Source organism: Camelus bactrianus, chromosome 22 (assembly GCF_048773025.1).
Source record: "Camelus bactrianus isolate YW-2024 breed Bactrian camel chromosome 22, ASM4877302v1, whole genome shotgun sequence".
Lineage (NCBI taxonomy): Eukaryota > Metazoa > Chordata > Mammalia > Artiodactyla > Camelidae > Camelus > Camelus bactrianus.
Genome location: NC_133560.1, coordinates 13,988,343 through 14,011,840, shown reverse-complemented (window position 1 = coordinate 14,011,840; position 23,498 = coordinate 13,988,343). Strand labels below are relative to the sequence as shown.

The 23,498-nt window shown below is 46.7% G+C and overlaps 1 protein-coding gene and 1 long non-coding RNA gene across 8 annotated transcripts in view; one reads left to right on the top strand and one right to left on the bottom strand.

The window, feature by feature from the left end:
• The window catches only part of TENM2 (teneurin transmembrane protein 2), a 404,559-nt gene that overhangs the window by 360,541 nt on the left and 20,520 nt on the right, over positions 1 to 23,498 (top strand). For all 7 annotated transcript variants that reach the window (XM_074350320.1, XM_074350321.1, XM_074350315.1 and 4 more), the window contains 2 exons: positions 8,683 to 8,858; positions 10,206 to 10,441. In XM_074350320.1, the coding sequence (XP_074206421.1) occupies positions 8,683 to 8,858; positions 10,206 to 10,441 (412 nt within the window). The remainder of the gene's footprint in view (positions 1 to 8,682; positions 8,859 to 10,205; positions 10,442 to 23,498) is intronic.
• LOC123613405 (uncharacterized) overlaps positions 10,236 to 23,498 on the bottom strand; it is a 38,116-nt gene continuing 24,853 nt past the window's right edge. Inside the window, exons 3-8 of the long non-coding RNA XR_012501596.1 lie at positions 14,302 to 14,480; positions 13,091 to 13,262; positions 12,644 to 12,720; positions 11,658 to 11,851; positions 11,114 to 11,193; positions 10,236 to 10,387 (exon numbers count right to left, since the gene is read on the bottom strand). This is a non-coding gene — a long non-coding RNA (uncharacterized LOC123613405). The remainder of the gene's footprint in view (positions 10,388 to 11,113; positions 11,194 to 11,657; positions 11,852 to 12,643; positions 12,721 to 13,090; positions 13,263 to 14,301; positions 14,481 to 23,498) is intronic.

The window sequence follows — 23,498 nt, the reverse complement described above, 5'->3', positions numbered from 1 at the left end:
TGAATTTCCTCTTTAGCAGAAGCAGATCAATACGGATAAAGTGTGAGGTATATTAAAAGATGGGGGAGTTGGTCATATTTCCCCTAACAATTAGCTCATACTGAACAGTTCCGCTGTTGGTTTCCCCAGAAAACTGCTTTCCCTCGCTCCTGCGGACAGTTCCTGGTCCAACTGCCTGCTGCCGCAGGTGTTAACCGGGGGATGCGGGTTGGAGGAGATGGCTAAGGCGTGACATCCCTAGTCGCTGGCTGAGATGGGGACAGGATTTACAAGTGTCTGGCTCTCCTTGATGGTGAAGGGTCTGGTTAACCGCTATGTATTTGGAGTCGTTGCTTGCTTTCTGCAGGTGTTTCTTGCTTTTGAGTAGGTGTTGCTACTAGCTGAGAATTTAGTAAGTTGAGGAAACCTTGTCACAGAAGGGGAGAGGGACAGGAGGGGACAGAAGACCTCACTGCTGATCAGCCTTGCATTCAGGAGTGTTCACTTCCTGTTTGTACGCCACAAGGTTTGGGAGCATGTGAAGGAAGCTGGTGCCACCTGCTGGAAGTTGGCTGCATTGCAGAACTGCTTTGCCCTTGCTCTGTCTTCCTTCTTTGGGCAAAGCTGTCTTTCTGAGACTTCTGAAGCATCCTCACATCCCTCAGGGCCCTGGGACTTGATCACCCTTTGCCAGCCAGTGGCTCTGTCCCTGAGGCATCATCTGAGTGCCTTCTTTCTCTCTCACAGCAAGTTAGGGTCAAGCCACACTTGAACCCAAGCACCTCCTGGATTCTCATCTTCCCTTCCAGCTGTTCCAGCTGGAGACCCAGTGCACTTCAGAGGTGATTTGTGTCCCTCTCGGAAGGCCAGAGGTAGGCTTGACTCAAGAGGCTGTAGCATCCAAGTTCAGGCTGAGGTGCATGCTTAGACAGGAACTCTGCCTGGGAGGGTAGTTTCCAGAAGGGTCCCCTAGTGTCATGAAAACATGGTCATGACTGCTTTTTTCTAATATTTGCTCAGAAGTTACTTGGAAACTGCATAATTTTTTCCTCTCTTGATTTGAAGAGCAGCTTTCCCCCCAGAATGTTGGTAAATTATCCCAAATTCTCCATTGCAGGGGTTCGATGCATACACTTTTCTTGGCCTCCTAAAAAAGATGGTCAGTTGGTTTTGTGGTATTTTTTGTACATGGTCAGCAAATTTGTTGTTAAAAAAATCAGACACAAACTCCACTTCCTGCTTAGCCTTGACCTCAGCCAAAACTTTAGAGAAAGTAGTTAACAAAGTAATGAACAAAAACCACATGGAGACCTCGGGGCTGTCAGAAAACGGTCTGTCCTTCCATGAGCGCTTCCTCTGGGGGATTTCTCTCTCTTTCATCCTGTTCCCTGAGGCAGGGTGCAAATCCTCCCCTAGGTGGGAAGGGAAGCCTTTCATCTGCTCCCCCCATCACAGCGCACTTCTAAGAACAGGTCTGATTATCGTTTCGCGAATAGAGAAACTGAGGCTCAGAGAAAGGAAGCCACTCCCCCAAGGCCACGCAGAGAGCCAGCAGTGAAGCGGGAATCCAATGCCGATCTCCAAGTCTAGCGAGCTCTGCATCCCATAGCCCTGAAGCAGGGGTGTGAGTAGAATTTGGAACTCCTACCTTCGGATTCCAAAAGAGAACTGTGCCAAAGTTTGGGGGAAGATGCGACCCCCCAAAAGACCAATTCCTCAATGACTTTGGGAGCAGGTGAGAAATGTGAAGGAAAAAACACTATCGAATTTTCCTGTCCCTATTTTATGCTCAGTTTCAGAAAGCTCCAGGGAGCCCCAGGCTTGGAATTAAACTTTCCGCAGATGTAGGCCACTGGGTCCTGATGGAAGGTGTAGCCTGGTCTGGGTGTACGTCTTAGAGAACACGGGTTTTCAGAGCGTCCCCCAGAAGACCATGTGGTATGCCAGAAAGCTCCTGGTTCTTGGAGCGAGGATGACAAGGATGTGAAGGCCACATACTGACTGACTGATTTGGACAAGTCACCTAACCTGTTTGAGCTGCAATGTGCATACTGTCAAGAGGGGGTAGCAGCGCACAGCACGCAGGGGTCCTGTGGCGATTCACGGAGATGGTATGCTTTTAGAAATTAGCCAAGCACCTGGCACGTACAAGTTCATCAAAGGGCAGCTGCTAACGGCGCTGAGAGAGGTGACGTCCCACCCCTCAGGTTCCAAACAACCCGCTGCGTAGTGGACAAGGGAGTCAGGCAGATGGCGATTCACTCTGGAGAATGCAGTTTTCACATCTGGTCTTTACATAATACTTCACTTTGAATGTATCCTGTTCTCTCTCCAGGGCCCTGGGACTTCTGGCTCCCCATCCCCTGCAGGGGCAGAGCATGCCTGAGCAAACTCGGGGCCCTGAGGACCAGAAAACACGTCCCCCTCAAGGACAGCCCTCCAGAGCAGTCCTGACCCTCTCCTCACAGTCAAGCAATGGGGGAAGGAGTGAATCCCAGAGGGATAGAAGGAGCAGGGTTCAAGAGTTACTTTGTAGAATAAGCAGGCATTGCGATTCAAGGAGCTTGGTGCAGGTCCCTGGAACGGTCACCTTTCCCCCCTCTCCTCTGTGGTTGGGCAGCGCCTCATGGAGAGGTGGGCAGGGATGGAGCAGATGGGGGGTCTCTGGAAGGTCTCCTGTGTCCACTGAATCCCCAGACTGGCGGGGAGCAGCCAACATCCCTGAAGGGCACAGAACTGGTCTCTCTTTTCTCCCTCTTTTATTTTAATCTTCTCACTCATCACCATCCGACATACTCTCTCTTTTAAATCTTAAGTTTATTCTGGTCCTCTTCAGAGAGCCAGACACATCCCAGAGGCAAGGGTTTCCCGCATTCTGTTCCTAGCCACGTCCCCAGAGCCTTGAGCCTGCTAAGAACTCAGTGAACATGTGTTGAGTAAGTGAGCCAAAAGCAGCCTCCAGCGCCATGGAGACAAGCTGGGACGGGTTCCACCGGGTGGCCTTGAGGTCCCATTACTGGAACTCAGCTCCCTGCGCGTGTGAGCAGACACCTGACCGTGAAGGTGCTCACTCCATAGGGATATGAAGCTGAATCTGCTTTGAAAGGTAAAGAAAACATGTTTTTCTCCCTGTGGCCCCTGAGAGTCTGGTCTCAAACCCAATCCTCTGTTCTCCCCAAAGGAGACTCTCCGGTTCTACTATTTCTTTCATGATGAAGTGAGGCAACCAACGTGTTGTCGGTGTCCGGGTCACATGGTGCGTCGGAATTAAATCGTTATCTGAGAGCCGTAGGATAAGCGCCTCACAGCTTCTGCTTGGCAGCGAGAGCTGGGGACACTGTCTCTTACTGCGTTTTCTTCTAAGCACCCCGTGTCAAAACACGTACAGCTGTTTTATTTCCTTATTTATTGAGGGAAAAATTAAGATATAACAGTTTCAGGCGTACAACCTAACGATTCAATGTTTGTATACGTTGTGAAGTGATTGCCACAGTAAGTCTAGTTAACATCCGTCGCCAGAGAGTTGCAAAAAATGTTTTTCTTGCAACGAGAGCTTTTAGGTTCTATTCTCTTAGCAACTTTCAAGTATGTCATTAATACAGCATGATTAACTCTGGTTACCGTGCTGTATAGGACATCCCCGTGTCTTAATGATTTTATAACTTAAAGTCTGTGCCTTTTGACCCCTTCTCCCATCCCTCACCTCTAGCAACCACTTTCTATGAGCTTGGTTTTTGGTGGGGGTTTTTTGGTGGGTTTTTCTGTTTGTTTTTGAGATCTACACATAGATGAGATCCTAGGGGATGTGTCTATCTCTGTATGACTTGTTTCACTTAGTATAATGCCCGCAAGATCCACCCACGTTGCTACAAATGGCAAGATGTCATCCTTTTTAAGGCTGAGTAACATCCCATGAGTATATGCCACATCTTTTTTTATCCATGCATTTGTTAACGGACACCTTGGTCCCTGCCTTGGCTGTTGTAAATAATGCGGTGATGAACATATGGGTGCAAGTTATCTTTTCAAATTTGTGTTTTTGTTTTCTTCAGAGAAATACACAGAATTGGAATTGCTGGATCATATGGTAGTTCTATTTTTAACTTTTCTGAGGAACCTCCATTCTGTTTTCTGTAATGGCTGCACCGAATGTAAGTGGCTTACGTTCTCAACAACAGTGAATGCAGGTTCCCTTTTCGCCGCATCACTGCCAACACTATTTGTTGTTGTATTGTTGTTTTATAAGAGCCATTCTAACAGGTGTGAGGTGATATTTCAATATGATTTTGATGTGCATCTCCCTGCAAGTTAGTGATGCTGAGCACCTTTTCATGTGCCTGTTAGCCATCTGTGTCTTCTTTGAGAAAGTATCTATACAGATCCTCTGCTCATTTGTAAATCAAATTGTTTGTGGTTTTTGCTATTGAGTTGTATGATCTCTTTATATATAATTTCGGATATTTGTCCCTCATCAGACATGCGATTGGCAAATATTTTTTCCCATTCAGTGGACTGCCTTATCATTTTGTGGATGGTTTCCTTTGCTGTGCAAAAGTATTTTGGTTTGATGCTTTTGTGTCAAATCCAAAAAAAAAAAAAAAAATCACCAAGACCAACGTCAAAGAGCTTACTACCTATGTATTCTTCTAAGAGCTTTATGGTTTCAGGTCTTATGTTCAAGTTTTTAATCCATTGGAGTTAACGTTGTGAGTGGTATAGGAGAGTGTTTCATTCTTTTGCGTGGGGCTGTCCCGTCTTCCCAGCACGACTTACTGAAGAGACCGTTCTTTGCCCCGTTGTGTATCTCAGCTCCTTTGTCGTAAGCTGACCGAACATGGATGTGTGGGTTTATTTCTGGACTCTCGATTCTATCCCATTGCTCTACGCGTCTCCTTCTGTTGCAGTACCACACTGCTTGAAATCACAGATCGTGATGCCTCCAGCTTTGCTATTCCTTCTTAAGATGGCTCTGGCTGTTTGGGTATCTGTGGTTCCATACAAAGTTTAGGAGTATTTGTTCTGCTTCTGTGAGGAATGCCATTGGAATTTTGATAGGAATTGCACTGAACCTGTAGATTGCTTTGGGGGGGTCTGGACATGGTATCAATATTAATTCTTCCAATCCAGGAGCATGTAATAACTATTCATTTGTGTCGTCTTTGGTTTCTGTCATCAATGTTACAGTTTTCAGTATGCAGGTCTTTTACCTCCTTGGTTAAATTTATACCTAGGTATCTTATTCTTTTGATGCAATTATAAATTTTTTAAAATTTGTTTCTGGTTGTTGGTTATTAATATATAGAAAAGCAACAGATTTTTTTTTTTGTATATTGATTTTGTATCCTGCAACTTTACTGAATTTGTTTATTAGTTCTGACAGGGTTTTTTGGTGGTGTTTTTAGAGTTTTATGTACTTATGATGTCATCTACAAATAATGACAGTTTTTTTTTTTTCAGTTGAAGTACAGTCAGTTACAATGTCCCAGTCATGCATATACATACGTATATTTGTTTTCATATTTTTTCATTAAAAGTTATTACAAGATATTGAACATAGTTCCGTGTGCTATACACAAGAAATTATTTTAAATCTATTTTTATATATAGTGACAGTTTAACTTCTACCTTTTTAAATTTAGATGCCTTTTTTTCTTGCCCAGTTGCTCTGGGTTGGACTTTGAATACTTTGTTGAAAAAGGTGGCATCCTTTGTGTTGTTTCTGGTCTTAGAGGGACATTTTTCAGCCTTTTACCATTGAGTATGATGTTAGCTGTGGGCCTGTCATATACGGCCTTTATTATGTCAAGGTATGTTCCCTCTACACGCACTTTGTTGAGTGTTTTTCTCATAAATGGACGTTGAATTCTGTCAGAGGCTTTTTCTGCATCTCTTGGCAGGATCACATGGTTTGTCTCCTCCCTTTTGTTCCTGTGGTGTTTCACACTGACTGGCTGGCAGATGTGAACCACCCTTGCGTCCCTGGAATGAACCCTCCCTTGATCATGGTGTATGCGCCTTTTAACGTACTGTTGAATTTAGTCTGCTAATATTTTGTTGAGGGTTTTTGATTTATGTGGAGAGATACTGGCTTTTAATTTTTTTTTTTTTCTTGTGGTGTCCTTGTCTGGTTTTGGTATCAGGGTAATGCTGGCCTTGTAAAATGACTTTAGAGTATTTCCTCCTCTTTATTTTTCGGAAGGGCTGGTATTAATTCTTCCTTGAATGTTACTTAGTAGAACTCGCCAGTGAAGCCGGGTGATCCTGGACTTTTGTTCGGTGGAAGCTTTTTGATTACCGGTTCAGTCTTCCTCCTAGTGATTAGTCTGTTCAAATTTTTTCATTTGTTCCTTATTCAATCCTGGTATGTTGTATGTTTCTAGAAATTGATCCACTTCTTCCATGTTGTCCATGTGTTGGTCCCTGATTGTTCACAGCACCCTTACGATCTTTATATTTTTGTGGGTAGCAATTGTCATTTTTTCCCTTTCATTTCACATTTTGTTTTTCTAGTTAAGTCTAGCTAAGGGTTTGTCAACTGACCAGCTCTTGGTCTCAGTGACTCTTTGCTATTTTTTTTTTCAGTTTTATTTAATTTACTTAAGTGCTCTTCCTTCTCTTAATTTTGGGCTTCATTTGTTCTCATTTTTAAATACTTTTGTTTCTGGTTATAAAACAGGAAAGTAAGGCACATTGGTTACAAATAATTCTTAAGACACAGGAACATACCACAAATGCAGGAAAACCAGCAGGAAAACCACCCTTAACATTGGGACGTCTATATTGTCAGTTTCTTCTTCATATACTCATATTTTTAGCCTTACCGAAAGTACACTTTCTACTCAACAATATATGAATTTTTTTCAGGCCAATACTTAGCAGTCCACGCCATCAATTTGGACGGCTTCATAGGTTTCTACTCAATGCATAAATCGTCAGTTACTTACTGAATCTTTGGTCAGTGAGCCTTTAGGCGGTTCTGATTTGTTACTTGTAAGTAACATCATGACACTGCTGTTTGAGAGGTAGTTTAATAGCGAAGAAGGCATGAGGGAGCCCCTTTGGCTGGGAGGTAGGTCCTGTGTCTTGTCTGTGTTGCTAGTGGCACCACCAGCAAGGTTTTCTGCCTCGTGCCCCGGGCAGCTGACGGGGGGGGGGGGGGGCAGAGTCGGGCCCCCGAGCTTGCTGGGTTCCTGCTCACACTCGGCTCCTCTTCCTCACTGCCTTTGCTCAGCTGGCCTCTCAGCTTACTGTGGTTCCACTCTGCAGAGCTCAGCTCTTTCCAGTTCACCTCAGGAGCAAATCTCCTCCCATCACTGAAAGTCCTGAGCCAGGTCTGCAGTCCTTTATTCCAGAAACATTTCCCAAACACACACCCTGCACATCTGCTTTTGTTGTCCTGGGCACGGAGTGACAAAGTCCAGCAGTTCTGTTCACAGAAACCTTTCTACCCTCGTATCCTGTACAGGCTTCTGAAGTCTTCATCGCTCCAAACCTGCCAGCCTTGTCCCTGCGCAGATTGGGGGGGGGGGGGTCACACCCCAGATGTTGAGCAGCTCTTCCTCGTTTCTAACCCTGAAAGCAAAACGCGTTCCTCGCTCTGCTGTCCTCCCTTCTCCAGTAACAAGAAGTCTCACCTGGTCTCACTCAAGGTCCTCCACACACAGCCCTTGGAGAGAGGTTCTTTCTCTTTCCTAGGGCAGAAGGAGGGCCAGGCTTCTGAATCCAAAGCATCTTCCAGGGTGCAGACATGTTCCAGCAAGAGGAACAGGAGGGCTTCTTGCTAAAGGAGGTGGAAAAAATAAATACACGCACTGTCAGAGTACAGACGACACCTGCTACAGAAAGGAGGAGGGCTTGCTTGCAGGCTGCAGAACTTGATCACTGGTGTGTACTGAGACCTGGGTGCTGAGGACAACAGAGGCCAAGTGAGTCATTAGGAAAACGGTCAGAGACGGCTGCACGGAGCCGTGGTTGGTTCGAGGCCACAGGACCTGAGGAATGGTTACAGGCGGCCAGACTGCTGAGCTTGCGCCATGGCGCGGAGGTGGCATTTGGCCCAGGCTGAGTGAGTGTGGAAGACCGAGAGCATGGGTGGTCTCAAATGCCAGGTTTTCATTTGACTGAGCAGCCACTGGGGAAACGGTACGGTTAGTTCAGCAGAGAAGCGACATAAGGAAAGCGATCACTTTTAGGAAGGTTAACTTCGTGGCTCCGTGGAACACATACGCGAAGTGACGAGCGTTGAGTAGCTTGCGCTCACCGACTTGGGGAGGTAAAGAGGGTCGCCGTTTCTTTGGGCAGGGTGCAGGGGTTTTTGTACTGAAGTGTAGTTGATTTACAGTGTTGTGTTAACTTCAGGTGTACAGCACAGTGACTCAGGAATACAGATACTCGCCATCTGCCGGTGGACGCTCAGCTTGTTTCCCTGTTTCCTGTTGTCAGTGGTGTTGCCGTGTGCATTGAGAGGGTCTCTCCATCATATGGGAACTCAATTTTTGCCTTTTAATGAATCTCCATAGTGGCTGCATCCATTTACACTCCCCAGGTGGAGGCTTTGATGACTGTGACAGGGGCCTCGGCGTGCTGCCACCTCCCAGTGCCTCTCTTTCTATGGCCCTGTGAGTCTGTCCCATGTGTGGCGCCGAGGGTTGAGGAAGCCTCTAGTCCCAGTAGCTGCTTCTAACCAGTGTGTGTCTTCTCCAGTTATGACCACGAGGGCCGCCTGACCAATGTGACACGCCCCACAGGGGTGGTGACCAGCCTGCACCGGGAAATGGAGAAATCCATCACCATTGACATCGAGAACTCCAACCGTGACGATGATGTCACCGTCATCACCAACCTGTCCTCGGTGGAGGCTTCCTACACAGTGGTGCAAGGTAAGCCCGGGGGCGGGGCGCTTGGGCCCGGACTGCGGAGTTGCACTTCACGAAGATACCTGCATGTCCCTGTCTGCAAGCAACCTGCCGTGCTGTGCTGGGGGGGGGGGGGGAGGGGGGTCTGTTACATGTTTACCTGAAACTGTCAATCACAGGTTGTTTACCTCTTTTGCACCCTGGCCCCATTCTGAGTCTCTTCATGCCCTTCTGTGATGAGACAGTCATCCTGCAGTCACTGGGGTCTCAAAGGTTTCTGACCACCCCCATGGTTACTGATCGGCATGACGTACATTCCAGGAGAAGCACGGGGGCTGGCAAGAAAAGGACTTGTGCAGATTAGGTTTCCTTTTAATTAAGATAGAATGTCAGTGGGCCAGCCCATCATCAGAGGCTAAAAGTGTCCTCTCAGTAGATAAATGGTGACATTTCTGGACTGTTAGCCCACGACAGAGCCTGTTTCAATGACTCTATTTCTGCTCTGCCAGATGATTAATGATGTAGATGTTTGTCTTTCTGCACGACGGCTGCAGTCACAGGAGTGACAGGTACACACGGGCTCACAACCCCAAAAGCCAGCAAATCCGAGGCCAGACCAGCTGGGCTCCTTTGCCTGATCAGGAAGCAGCCTACCTGTAACAGGCGTCTCTGCCTCACCCTTCCTGGAACTTTTCGAGAAAGGGGGAAAAAAGGTCAGAATTCTGACCGACTACTGTAGAGTCCATTTGGGAAGAAGATAAGCACGTGTTATCAGCACCCAATGGCTCCGTCTACCTCGTGCTGTTTGAGTCTTCAGATGATTTCTCTTGAGTGGAGGTGGCATCCTGGTAGAGACAGACACATGACAGGCAGGAAGGTTGCTTTTTCTGTTTCTTTTCTTGAAGCACCCAACCAAGACTGGATTTGCAGTGGAGCTGACCTGTGGGAGACCATCAACTGCAGGTTAGATGGTGGGCAAGAGGCAAAAAATAATATTAAGTAGGTTTTTCTTTTTTCCCCATTTCAGCTAAAACGTCTATATGTTAAAAATCAGAGATTTGATTGACACAAACTGTGTAGGCAGTAGACATCTTTATCTGTTTAAATGCACTATTAATAGTCTTCAGTGAGTAAAAGAAAAATATCACAGCATAATTATTTCTGGAGTGCCACATATTAATAATGTTTTTCTTTCCACGGATCAGTAGCATCTCTGCTGCACACCTTAACATTGTACGTGTGCTAATTGAAGGCAGCCTTAGACTGACAGCTGCAGAGCACCATGGAAACCTACAAAAATAGGGGTTCTGTTCTCTTATGACTAACAGCGTAGATAATTTATTTCCCTCTCCCCACCTTCCATGTCTTCAGATCAAGTGAGGAACAGCTACCAGCTCTGTAATAACGGTACCCTGAGGGTGATGTATGCCAATGGGATGGGTGTCAGCTTCCACAGCGAGCCCCACGTCCTGGCGGGCACCATCACCCCCACCATCGGGCGCTGCAACATCTCTCTGCCCATGGAGAACGGCCTGAACTCCATTGAGTGGCGCCTAAGGAAGGAACAGATTAAAGGCAAAGTCACCATCTTTGGCAGGAAACTCCGGGTAAGTAGTTCTACCCAACTTGTTGCCACAGGGTAGGAGGGGGCCACACGCTTTCCTCAGGCGCTGAGGCAACCTCCCGGTTCCCGAGCCACCATCGCTCCTTTCTTCCCAGGAGGAGACACGTGAGTCCTGTCCCTCTGGGACTCAGACCTCGGGGAGAACGTTCTCCATTTCCGAGGACCGGAAAAAGTGGGGATTTACCTTAAACTCTATCTAACTAGCGCTCCCTTTGGGCTTCCTTTCACGCGTACCATCTCCCTCAGCCTGCACTGTTTGACCAGCTTGGCCAATCAGTGGGTGCCCATGCCTACTGTGTGCTGGGCGACTTGCTGAATACTAGAAGAATGAGAGTTTTATCACACTCACACACTCAAGGTGTTGACAGTCCAGTAGAGGATATAAACTCAGGACAATCAATGGGTTCAGTGAGAAGATAGAGGAACACCCAGGGCTTGACGGCATCCCAGAAGAGGGGCTCTCATCCAGCCTGTGGGGGGTCAGGGAAGGCTTCCCAGGAGGAAGCAGCAAGCAAGCTGTAGCAGGACGTTTTAACCAACCCTAGCTTTCCCAGACTAGGTCACTTACCCACAAGTGAAGTGACATCTTTTAAAACCAATATACAACATTTATGATGCAAGCACTGTGTTACATGCTTTTCTTGTATCATCTTACCTTCAGCAGCCCTGTGGGGGTAGGCATTCTTAGCTCCGTTGTTCAGTTGAGGAAACAGAGTCTCTGAGGAGCTAAATAACCTGCTCGGGGGCAAAATGGCAAAGCCAGGACTCAGCACCAGTTCCATCTTCCTGTCAGGCTCGCTGACCAGGATTCTTAACCACCAGCCCTCATACCTTCCTGACTAGATCGACAGTCATCCGTGTGGCGCCGAGAGGGGCTGCGAGTCTTACCGCCATGCTAACCCGTGCCCCAGGGGAGGATCCTAGGGCTCCTGGTCTTCATCAGACTCAGCACCCATCTGATGACCAGCTAGCTCCCTCCTAGGATCCAGGTGCTGTGCAATGCACTGGAGCTACAAGGTGCGCCAAACAGCATCCCTGCCCGCCTGCTGCTTAGCTTATGGGGCCGGGGTGGGGGGGGCAGCACCCAATAAGAAGTAAATTAATAAAATCATTGAGCTGGTCACCAGGAAAACAGTAAACTATGCACTACGGCAGGGTTTAACAAAATCCTTTGGAATCCCCGAGAGTAGAAGGCTTACCGTCAACGGAACTTTTGCCGTGGCATTGGACTGAAATGCAGCCCGGGTGACCTCCATGCAGAGCCAGGCCACTCCGTATTCCGATTCCGCCTTTGTCTAGTTGGAGTTTAATTCTCCACATGAGGTTATCAGCAGTCTCGCGTGTTTTTCTTCCTCTGCTGGTATCTGCAAAGTTTGCAAACTGCAGTGTCTTCCTAAAGACAAAAATGAAATGAGATTAGCAGCTAAATCCTTAATGAGTGGATTTCAGGGCTGCGTAATTGATTGATTTTTGATACACTGCACGGTGCAACTTGATTATTAAGTAGCAGCCGTGCCTTTTTTCTGATAAATCAGTGAGGCACTTTGACTAAGTTTTCAAAATAAAGATAAATGTGGCCCTCAAATAAAATGGCTATAATCCCAACTCTGAATATTAAAAAATCTTAGTAATGGTGCTTGTGGTAATTAGCAGAAGTTAGGCAGGCACGTCTCATAACTGAATTTCTGCCAGGGTTAGATTTGCTGGCATCGTGTTTATGCAAATCGAAACACAGCTTTATCTATCAACACCTCAACATTTAATTGTCTGCTGTTAGTTCCTGTAACAATAATCACATATCCATTTAGCTCTCGTAAATGAAAATCACTATGAGATTATAACAGGTTGAGTGGACTGAAAATGTAATTTGAAAATGAGGGAGAAAGCCTGGAATTTATTTGCATCTCATTTTTTTTAATTCAATTCATAAATTGTTTAGTGAATGAAATCAAAGTACCTCCTGGAAATTGCAGGGGCGCAGTTGGAGGAAGGGACAGCGCAGTGTCACGTGGGTTCAGTCACCCGGGGCGCATCCTTTCCGTCAGCTGCTTCCTGAGCTCATGGCGGGGACGTTTCAGCCCCTAAACCGAAGGTGGCCATCGGGCGTACTGTCACATGGGGCCTGAAATTTTTCATTTATTCAAAAGATACTCACTACTGGAATGGACTCTTTGGGGACCCTTACCTTTTTGTAAGTGTCGGCTTCCCCGTGTGCTGTCTAGTTTTATTTTCTCTTCAGTTTACGTCTCTTCTGTATGGGGGCTGCAAATTAAACCAGTATTTCACATTAAAAAAAAAAAAAGATGTTTTCTAAGTGCCAACTGTATGTCAAGCAGTGTGGAATGAGCAGGCTCAAGGGAGGGAATGAAAACTAATTCCGAGCCGGAGAGGAACTGACAGTCCAGTGGAGAAGACATGTAAAGTGTGTGCTGTGTGCTGTGAGCTGTAACAGAGGCCAAGATCCCAGGGGAAGGGGTGCGTCCCTGTGTCAGTCAGGAGAGGGTGGGCTGTGATAGGTGAACAAATGTTAACAAATAAGCCCCGAAATCAGGGGCGCAGTGAGCACGACTGGCCGTGGCAGGCATCACGGCCATTCCCCCGGGGAGAACACAAGGGGGTGGCTCCAACTTACCTGCAAGGAGATCTGGTGACCCCGGAGCAGGGTCTCTGCCATCTGGATCGGGGCTGAGGGTTGCTTCACAGAAGAGTTGGCATCGGTTGTACAGAGCAGTAGGGATTGGCCAGGCAAAGCTATCGGCGAGGGGCGATCAGACAGACAAGGAGCAAGCTGGTCAGGGCAGCACCTGGAAGGGAATTTTACGAGGCTGGTGTTTGTTTATCCTGAGGACGGTGGGGACGGCTAGCTGTTCCAGGGTTCTAGTAGTAGAGTGATGTGCTGGGGTTTGTTATGTTGGAACGAGCTCTCGGGTGTAGAGGAGGTAGCTCAGAAGGGGGCAGGATGGGAGGGGAGGGACGGCACGGGGGCTGTGGCAGGAAGCCAAACAAGAAACTAAAGCACGAGCAGAGAGGGAGGTCTGAGAGCTACTGAGCCCACACAGTTAACGGCAGTTAGCAGGGTTGCTGTGTCATGCCCCCCTTTTTAAGGAGCCCTTTCTGTGAGCATACAGACTGGGAAGCCAAGGAGCCCTCTGGACTTCAGGGGCTGGCCTGCTGGGCTGTGTGAAGGAGAGAGGCTGGAAACTGAACACCAACACAGAGATGTGAGATTCCGGCAGCCCTGGCCCTGCCTCTTGGAATGGGGAAGAAATGGGATGAACTTTAAAGTGCGACCACTGAGCCGGAACCATGTTGCTTACCACCCCCCGCCCCCGCCCAGTGGCTGGCAGGGGATTTGGAGAGCTCTATGATGCAGTAACTGAGGGTTTCACGCATTGAAGCAAATACCTGACTTTTCCTGGGGACTAGCAAAGTCCCGGGAGCAGCCCTGGCGCTCAGAGAGGACCAGAAACCCCAGTGGCGCTATCCCAGCAGAACAGTGCCCAGTGAAACGCTAACCCATCTCGGTCCTCCTTCTTCCATCAACCCAGCCGGGGGCACCTCTTAGGTAAGGAACTTGTCAGCAGCTCTTAGCTAAAGGCTGGTGAAATGTGAGACGGTGGATGGATGGACCACAGCCACCGTCTTCCACCAAAAAGCTTCATGATGCTTGGGCAAAATCTGGAGTGACTGTCCCTGCCCATACTCACTGTGGGCAAGGTTTTCAGTGCAGTGTGCCTCCCAGGGATTTCTCAAGGAATCGCGTTTGAAAGTCTTCCTCCTTCCTGCCCTCACACCTCCCACCCTGCCCTTCACAAGCGTCATGAAGCTGCTGCAGTAGGGTACCTGGAAGCTCCAGGAGCGCAAGGTCCGTCTCACTGCTTCTCCCCGGTGATGGTGCCATGTGATGGGCGCTCAGACAGCGGGTGACAAAGGAGGATACGGCGACCATGGCCCCTCAGAAGGATCCCCCTTGGAAGGTGCTTAGGGCAAAAATGCCTTTGTGTCTGTCAGGAATCTTTCCCCTGCAAGAGACAGAAAGTACACTCAAATTAGCTCAATAAAAAGGCCATGCACTGTCTTTGCCGAGCGGGCCCCGCGAGAGAGGAGCCAGCCCTAGGGACTTCACAGGCTCGGATGGTATCATCGGGTTGACATCTTCCTCTCAGGCCCCGTCCATCTCTTAGCAATGTTCCTCTTGACTCTTAGCCTAATTTACTCCTATGTTCGACTGGTGACCTCCTCACCCTGGGGAGTCAGGCGGAGTCAGGCAGACTTGGCTAAAGATGACTCCAGGTTGCCACCAGTTCAGCTTAGTGAGCCCAGAGGGAAGAGGGAGGGCTCGCCTGCAGAATTCAAAAGTAAAATCCCTTGGAAGAACTATGAGTGACCTGGTACAGATGGAGTGGCACTCCCATCCCCAGGCCGGTCATTGGCTGGGTCCCATGTGGATGCATGTGTCTTGTGATGGATATCTCAGCAAGACCGCCTAGATGGGGACACCTTAGAGAAAGGGGGTGCTGCACCCCAAGAAGGTAGAGATGGTTAAATCACTCACACACACACACACACACACACCCAGACATATTCTTCAGTCCATCCCTCCAAAAGCCTGATTTAATCACAAAGCAAATCTCCAGCCCTGAGGCTCTGTTAATGCATTCATGCCCCCTCCCCTCCAGCAAGGCTTTTTTCTAGACTTTTAGAAGAGAGAACTGAAATCAACTCCTCCTATTCAGATTTAAAACTCCTGCTCTTTCCTAAAGTGGGTTTAGTGCACGATTCTCTCTGCTGAAGAAGGCATACAGCCACCCTCTGGGGCATTTCCTCCCAATCATGATGTACACAGAGGTTGCAAAAGCAAGAAACAGCTACATGTGTAGGTAGCAGAACAAAAGAAAAATTGCTTCCAAGATAATCTTCCATCATGATATTGGTATTAGTGTTATTAGTATTCTGAGAAGAAGTGGGAGTTAGTAATTTTGTTTTGGTTTCCATATAATTAATATGACATTGCAATTACACGTTGGCTTGTGTTACTCTTACTTTTGTGGCAAATGACAGTGACACAGCAGCAAGGTGGGAGGCAGACGTGCCTGTGTGCCTGCGAACACACGCATGTGAACTCAGTTCTGCACGGTGCCCACTCAAGTCTGTCTGTTCACAGAAGCAGTCATCACAAAAGCCTGAATTCTATCAGCCCCGCCTGCCACACACATTCATTCCGCACCAACTGATACTTTATTTTTTCAAACACCTATTATGTTCCTGGCACTGTACTAGGCACTGAGGGTCTAGTCTTGAGAAGACAAGACCCTGAATTACGAGAAGTGCCTGTGCAGGCAGAACTTGCTACAAATTTAGTATTACCTTAAATAATATGTCATTAGAAGGGTAAGCCTCTGCAAACACGTTCAACAACGTGTCCCCCAAGCACATGTGATTTTTGGATGACTTGCTGTTTTGAATGGTGCAGTGGAAAAGTGGAAAGACCCTCATGGAGCTTGTGCTGTAGCAAGGGGAAACAGTTAATAATCAAATAAACCACAAATAATATGAAGAGATTGCGATGCGTGCTCTGAAGGAAAAAAATGCAGCTGAGATACCAAGGAATATCTGATCTAGGTTAGGCTGTGCTAAGATAATGACATTTGGGCTGAGAACTGAATGAAGAGTAGGAATTTTCCAGGCAAGGAATGGGAGGAAAGCCTTCTGTGCTAGGGTTCCAGCATACGCAAAGGCCCTGAGGCAGAAGAAACTGTTGCTTATATCCTCAGCAGAAAGCTAGCCAGTGTGGCTGGAGCAAACTAGCTGGGGGTGGTGAGGTCAAGGGATCAGGGCCTTATTGGTGCTGGTAAAAAAAAAAAAAAAAAAAAAAAGCCCTCCCCGGATTTACCCACTGTTGAATGCAGTGGAGCATTCATCTGCAGGATGGGACTGTCTTCCTTTCTTTTTTAGAGCTTAGCAGACATGCAACATACTTGACCATTCCGGTCATCTGGGTGGAGCCTCCATAGCAGACCCCTGTCCTCCCTGCCACATCCCGACCAACAGACCACCTGCCTCTACTAGACTAGCCCACAGCATCCAAAGGGATGCTCTCTGCCTGCGCGGGGCCCTTGTTACCACCCCACCGGAATGTTCTGCCTTGTCCCCTGCCTTCACCTCTGAAGTCTCAGTCATACACTGCACCCCGGTGAGGCAGCACTTCCTCTGGGAAACCATCCTTGTCGGCCCAGCTCTGGCTCCTTGTCCCTCCTCCGATCCCACAGTGCCTTCCCTGTGTTGACTCTCACGACCACACTCGTGATTTTCATTGTTGGTTCCTGTGTCTTTATCCTCCTCTGACCCGCGAGTTCCTGAGAGCAGGAGCCCCAACTGTCCTGCTCTATTTTATGTGCTCATCATAGTCACGAGCACACAGTAGGTGCTCAATGTTGAATGAATGAATGAATGTGATTTTTAAAATCCGCTCCCTCTGACCTCTGCTAATTCCAGCTCTCGAGAGCCCTCCCAGAATGATTCAGATTACTCTTTGGGAAAAAGGAAGCCTGTCGGATATGGGGGGGGTCCGGCTCCCATTTTCTCCTCTCAGTAATTTTTACGTTAGCACCTTACTCATCAGAGCTGCCAGGGTTCTTATACTCGGTCTTACTCAACCCCTATTTTCCCAAATGTCTGCTGAGCACCAAGCACTTTTCCAAAATAACAGCGATACTAAGAAAAGGAAGGTAAAGCCTCTGCCCACCAGAAGCTCACGGGCCATTACAGATAAGGAACCGGGGGGATGCCCGGTGACGGCACTGCTCTGTGACAACAAAGCTAATCAGCGGCAAAACCGCAGCTGAGATTCGGGGCTTTCTACCTTCCCACCTCGCCGCCACCCAAAACAGCAGGTCATCCAAAAGTAATGTTTGCCGGGGGAATACATTATTTAATGTGTTTGCAGAGGCTTACCCTTCTAATTATGCATTATTTAAGCTAATATTAAATTTACAGCGAGTTGTTCTGTCTGCACCAGCACTGATCCCAGCATAGCATGGGGTCTTGTTACGTGGGGGCTGGGGAGAGCTGCTTTTTTACATCCCAGAGGACAGACCCAGAGAGGAAATGAAGATGTCACCCAGGCCAGGCGTCTCCTCCGGGTGGGTGAATTAACTCAGTTCTCCAAGGCAGGAGTTCTACTTGTTAACACTGCCAGACATCTGGGGAGAATCTCTTGCCCTCCCTTCCTAATCTCTCCTGGGTTTCCCAGACTCAGAGCGGGATGGGCAAAGGGTTCTGCTGTAAGTCTAACTGGAGTCTCTCCTGCTGTGCCACAGTGCCATTTCCGGGAGGGGATCCAGCCCAGTGTTAATTTCCTCACTTCACCAGCTCCCGGCACTGCCTCCCAGGCTATGCTAGAGTCACCAGTCAAAGGCCCAGCAGGGCCATTTTGACGACAGCGTTTCCTTTTCTCAGGGCTTTTTACGAGCCTCCCTGTGACAGGCGTGTGCTTTGTGAGATCAAAACATTCTGGAGGGAGATGCCACAGGGGAAAGTACTTCCCAAAGTCTGCCCTCCGCAAAAATAAAAACCATGCTAAGTAGCTGAGTTTTATTAACTGGGGAAGCCAGGCTGAGGAAAATGCCCGATAATTAAAAATAATGGCTTCCTTACAAACACAAAATTGTATTAATTTAACAACGGGCTTCTCTATCACTGAACACCTACCGAGCTGGCTGGGAAGGGAACTGTGCCGCTCCTGGCAGTGAAAATAATTCAAAATAACTTTTATGTTCTCCAGGAAGCCTCGAGGTTAATTTAAATATTGTTAGATGGGTAATTTAATTCGGAATAAGAGAACAGTGAGGCTAAATTAAAGCTCCTGCACACAGTAAAGTCGGGGGGGGGGGGGCACGCCTGTCAGACCCTCCAAGACCTCCCACCCCACAGCCGAAGCACCTCCTCTCCAGTCCAGGCATCCTCACAATTAAAGATATTTGATGAGATTACATGACTGGCCTGAACTCCTTAACTCAGCTTCCAGTGAATTTATCATATTTAATTATTAGAAGGATTGGGCATTTTTATAGAAATTACACATTTCAGAAGTTAACTGAGTGACATCAGCAAGATGGAAACATAGGCCACTCCTGACTTTGCGCCACCCTCACGAGCACAAACAACAACTCTTCGTGGACAAGGCGCCCCTGAGAGACTCCTAGAACAGGGGGGTGAGGCTGCCGTGACCCCCACCCCGCACCACAGAGATCGAGACAGATCCCACCAGAAGGGTGGTCACTGATCGCACTGCCCCTGCCCCAGGCCGGCACAGCCCACCAGTGGGAAGAGAGCTCAGGGGGGATGTCTGGAGCCCCCCACCCCAGCCCCAGCATTGTGGGTGGCTTCGTGAGGGCTGCTACTCCTCTGTCGCCCTGCAGGGACTGCAGGGGAGATCCATGGGACTCAACCACTGGGAATCTGATTGTGATGGAGAAAGGGAGAGGGGCTTGTAAGCCGCACTCGGATCTCGGCAGATGGAGCTCCTCCCTGCAGCCCCAAGGAGTAATCGCAACCCGCAGCTTTTGTCAGCTGCAGAACTGAGTCCATCAGACCAGGGAACTGGGCGGGGCGCAAGTCGGCCGGTCTCAGGTCCTCAAACGAGGCATCTGACCAGCCCTGGAGCCTGATCGGCCCACTCCCCGCTCCAAGGCCTGGGAGCTGAGTTGCAGCCCAGGATGGCTCAAGCCAGGAGGTGGGCAGGCAGAGCTGATCTCCCCCAGAGCAGAGTCAGCGCCCGGCATGGAGGGTTCCCCTGAGGTGCCCAGACAGGGGGAGTTCATTCACAGCCCCATTGCTACTAAGTGTAGCTCTCAGCCCCTCCCAACCACAAAGCCTGTTCAGAAAACTGGGGAGATGCCTCAAGAGGACCCTCCCCTCCCGACCCAGGCAGGATTGCCGACCATAGGCCTGTGGCTGCTGAGTGTGGCCCCCCGCCCCGACAGGCCAGGAGGGCCGACGGGGGCATCCGAAGGCCATGTGGTCCAGCAAGCTCAAGCAGAGAGGTGGGCAGGCAGAGCTGACAGCCTGCAGAGGCAGAGCCTGTGGCCTCCCTGGCCGGGGAACTTGGGGAAAGGGTTGGTGTGAGTCAAGACCAGAGACAAAGAGCCTTACAAAGCCTGGAGCTAGTTCTCCCGCTGCGCCCAAGCAGGGAAGCTACTTCACAGCCCCGCTGCTTGCTGACTGCGGGCGTCAGCCCACCTGGCCGGGGAGCCTAACCAGAGCACGAGGGGAGCTGAGCATCCCGTGCCACCGCCCTGTGCACAGCAGCACTTGACCAGAGAGCACAGTCCAGGCTTCTCCCCTCTGCAGAGCAAAACCAGTGGCCCTGTCTGGCATATCAGGGGGACTGAGGGAATTCAGTGTATACTCTTCCCAGATTCAAGTCCCAGAACAACAAACCACGCAGGCCCATTCTGATGCCCCGCAAGGGCAAGGAAGCTCCCTACTGCTGAGTGTAGCACCCAGTCCCAATGGTCTGGTAAGCCTGACCAGCGAACCCAAGCAACCACGGAGCCCATCCTACAGCCTCACTTGGGCAGGGAACCAAGCCAACAGTCCTAGCCAACTGTTCTCAGCCAGCAGCACACCCTCCCACCCCTGCCCTCAGAGCTCAGGTAGTTGCATTGCCACAAAATAGACCCTGATAACAAATACCACCCTCTGAAGAATTTAGCAGCAGACACACCCAGAAGCCAAAACTGAGCCAACTGGTAGATCTGTCTCTACCAAAGCAAACCTGTAAATTCTACGAGACCACTTACTCAAATGCACAGACACCAATGTAAGGAATGAAGGATCATGAAAAATCAGGGAAATATGACACTAGCAAAGGAAACAGAGAGGGTCTTCAATAACTGATCCTACTTAAGTGAAGACCTATGAACTGTCAGCCAAATAGTCCTCTTAAGGAATTTAAGTGAGCTGCAAGGACACACAGACAATCAAACAAAACTAGGAAAACAATTCATGAACATAATAAGTTGAACAAAAATAGAAATGATGAAAAAATTCTACAGCTGAAAAAAACAATAACTAAACTGAAGAATTCAACATAGAGCTCCAAAAGGAGACTCAATACAGACTTAAAAACCAGCAACCTGGAAAATAGGACAGTTGAAATTATCCAGAGGAGCAAAAAAAAGAGAAAAAAAAAGGAAAACAATGATGAAAGCCTTTGCACTTAAGAGACACAACCAAAAAAAAAAAAAAAAAAAAGAATATTTGCATTATGAGAATACCAAAGAGAAAGAAAAAGCAACAGAAAGTATATTTAAAGCAATAATGGCTGAAATCTTCCCAAACCAGAAAAGAGAAATGGACATCCAGATCCATGAGGCCCAAAGGACCCCAAAATAGTTTGAACCCAAACAAGGCTACACCAAGACACAATATAATTAAAATTGTCAAATGACAAAAGATAAAGTTGAGAGCACCAGGACAAAAGAGGAGCGTTACATACAAGGTAACTCCCCTGAGACTACCAGAGGGTTTCTCAGCAGAAACTCTTCTGGCCAGGAGAGAATGGGATGATATATTCAAAATATTAAAAGAAAAAAAAAAAAAAACCCTGTAAACCAAGAATTCTGTATCTAGAAAGCTGTCCTTCAGAAATGAAGGATAAAGGCTCATGAACAAAAGGAAGGAAGGGTGTTACCACCATTAGACCCACCTTACAAAAAATGGTAAAGAAAATTATTTGAGTAGAAGTAAAAAGACACTAACATAATAAAAACAAAGAAAGTAGCATAAAACTCACTTTTAACGGTAAACATAGTCAAAGCTAGATTATGTACTATGATAAGAGTGGTACATAATTCACTTACACTCTAGTTGTAAGTTTAAAAACAAACAATAAAAATAATCATGACTACTATAATCTGTTATTAGTTACATATTACTAAAATATGTAAACTGTAACATTAATATCTAAAGTGTGAGAAGGAAAAGCATAAATTTAAGGAATTATACTAAAGTTAAGTTGTTATGAGTTTAAAATAGAATGTTATAATTTTAAGGTATTTTATGAAAGCCTCATAGTAACCACAAGGGAAAAACCTGTAGTAACTGCACAAAAGAAAATGATAAAGAAGTCAAAGAACACTGGTACCAAATGACCTCAAGACACACAGAAAAAAGACAGCAGGATATGAAAAAAGGAACAATGTATCTTTTTTTAAAGCCAGAAAATGATGAACAAAATGGCAATAGTAAGTCCTTACCTATCGATAATTACTTTAAATGTAAAGATTAAACTCTCCAATTAAAAGACACACAAAGGCTGAATGGATTTAAAAAACAAAAAAACCAAGATCCAACAATATGCTGTCTTATATGATACTCAGTTTAGCCTTAAAGATATGCATAGCCTGAGAGTGAAGGGATGGAAAAAGATATTTCAAGCAAATAGTAATCCCCTCAAAAAGCAGGGATAGTTATATTATATCAAGCAAAAGAGACTTGAAACTAAAAATGGTAAAAAGAAACAGAAGATCATCATATACTATGGGGGAAGGGTATATAGCTCAGTGGTAGAGTTTGTGCCTAGCACACACAAGGTCCTGGGTTCAATCCCCAGTTCCCCTATTAAGAAAATAAACTTAAAAATTACCCCCAAAAAATTGAAATAAAGGAGAAAAAGCCATACTTAAAAAAAAAAAAAAGATCATCATATACTGATAAAGAGGTTGGTCATCTATTGAAAAGATATAACAATTATAAATATTTACACACCCCACACTGAAGCATTTAAATATATAAAACAACAACAGCTAAAAAGAGAAATAAATAGCAATACAATAGTAGCTGGGAACTTTAATATCCCACTGTCAACAATGGATAGATCATTCAGACACAGAATCAATAAGGAGACAGCAGATTTGAACAACACTAAAGCTAAAACAGACCTAACAGACGTAGACATAACGTGCTATCTGACAACAGCAGAATACACATTCTTCAAGTGCACATGGAACGTTTTCTAAGATAAACCATATGCTGAGCCACTAAACAACTCTTAGTAAATTCAAGAAGACAGACATCATAGCAGGTGTCTTCTCTGACCACAGTGGTCTGAAACTAGAAATCAGTAACAGGAGGAAAACCAGAAAATTTACAAATGCACAGAAATTTTAAAATACTCTCCTTAACAGCCAATGGATCAAAAACAAATTAAAGAGGAAATTAAAAAGTCTCTTGAGACAAATGGAAATGGAAATACAATATACCAAACCTCATGGGATGCAGCAAAAGCAGTGTTAAGAGTGAAGTTCACAGCAACAAACACCTACAGTAGGAGCAAGAAAGATTCCAGAGAAACAAACTAACTCTATGCCTTAACAAACTAGAAAAAGAACAAACTGAGCCCAAGGTTACCAGAAGGAAGGAAATAGGGAAAAGAAGAAATAAATAAAATACAGAACAGGAAAACAATAGATAATATAAAACAAACTCATAGTTGGTTCTTTAAAAAGATCAACAAAACTGACAAACCCTTAGGTACACCAACCAAGAAAAAAAAGAGCAGGGACCCAAATCCACAAAATTATAAATGAAGAAGGAAAAGTTACAACTTATACTACAGAAATACAAAGAATCGTAGGAGGCTCCTCTAAACAACCATACAGCAACAGACTGAATAACCTAAAAGAAATGGAAGAATTGTTAGAAACATTCAAGTTGCCAAGACTGCATCACTAAGAAATAGAAAATCTGAACAGACCAGTTACTCAGAAGGACAGTGAATCCATAATCAAAAACCTCCCAATGAAGACAATCTCAAGACCAGATGGCTTCACTGGTGTATTTTCCCAAACATTTTAAGAAGAATTAACACCAATCCTTCTTAAACTCTTCCAAAAACAAAAAAATCATAGGAGGGAACACTTACCCCAAGCTCGTTTTTACAAGGCCAGCATTACCCTGATACGAAAACCAAAAAAAGGACACTATCAAAAAAAAACAAAAAAAACAAAAAAACTACAGACCAATATCCCTGATGA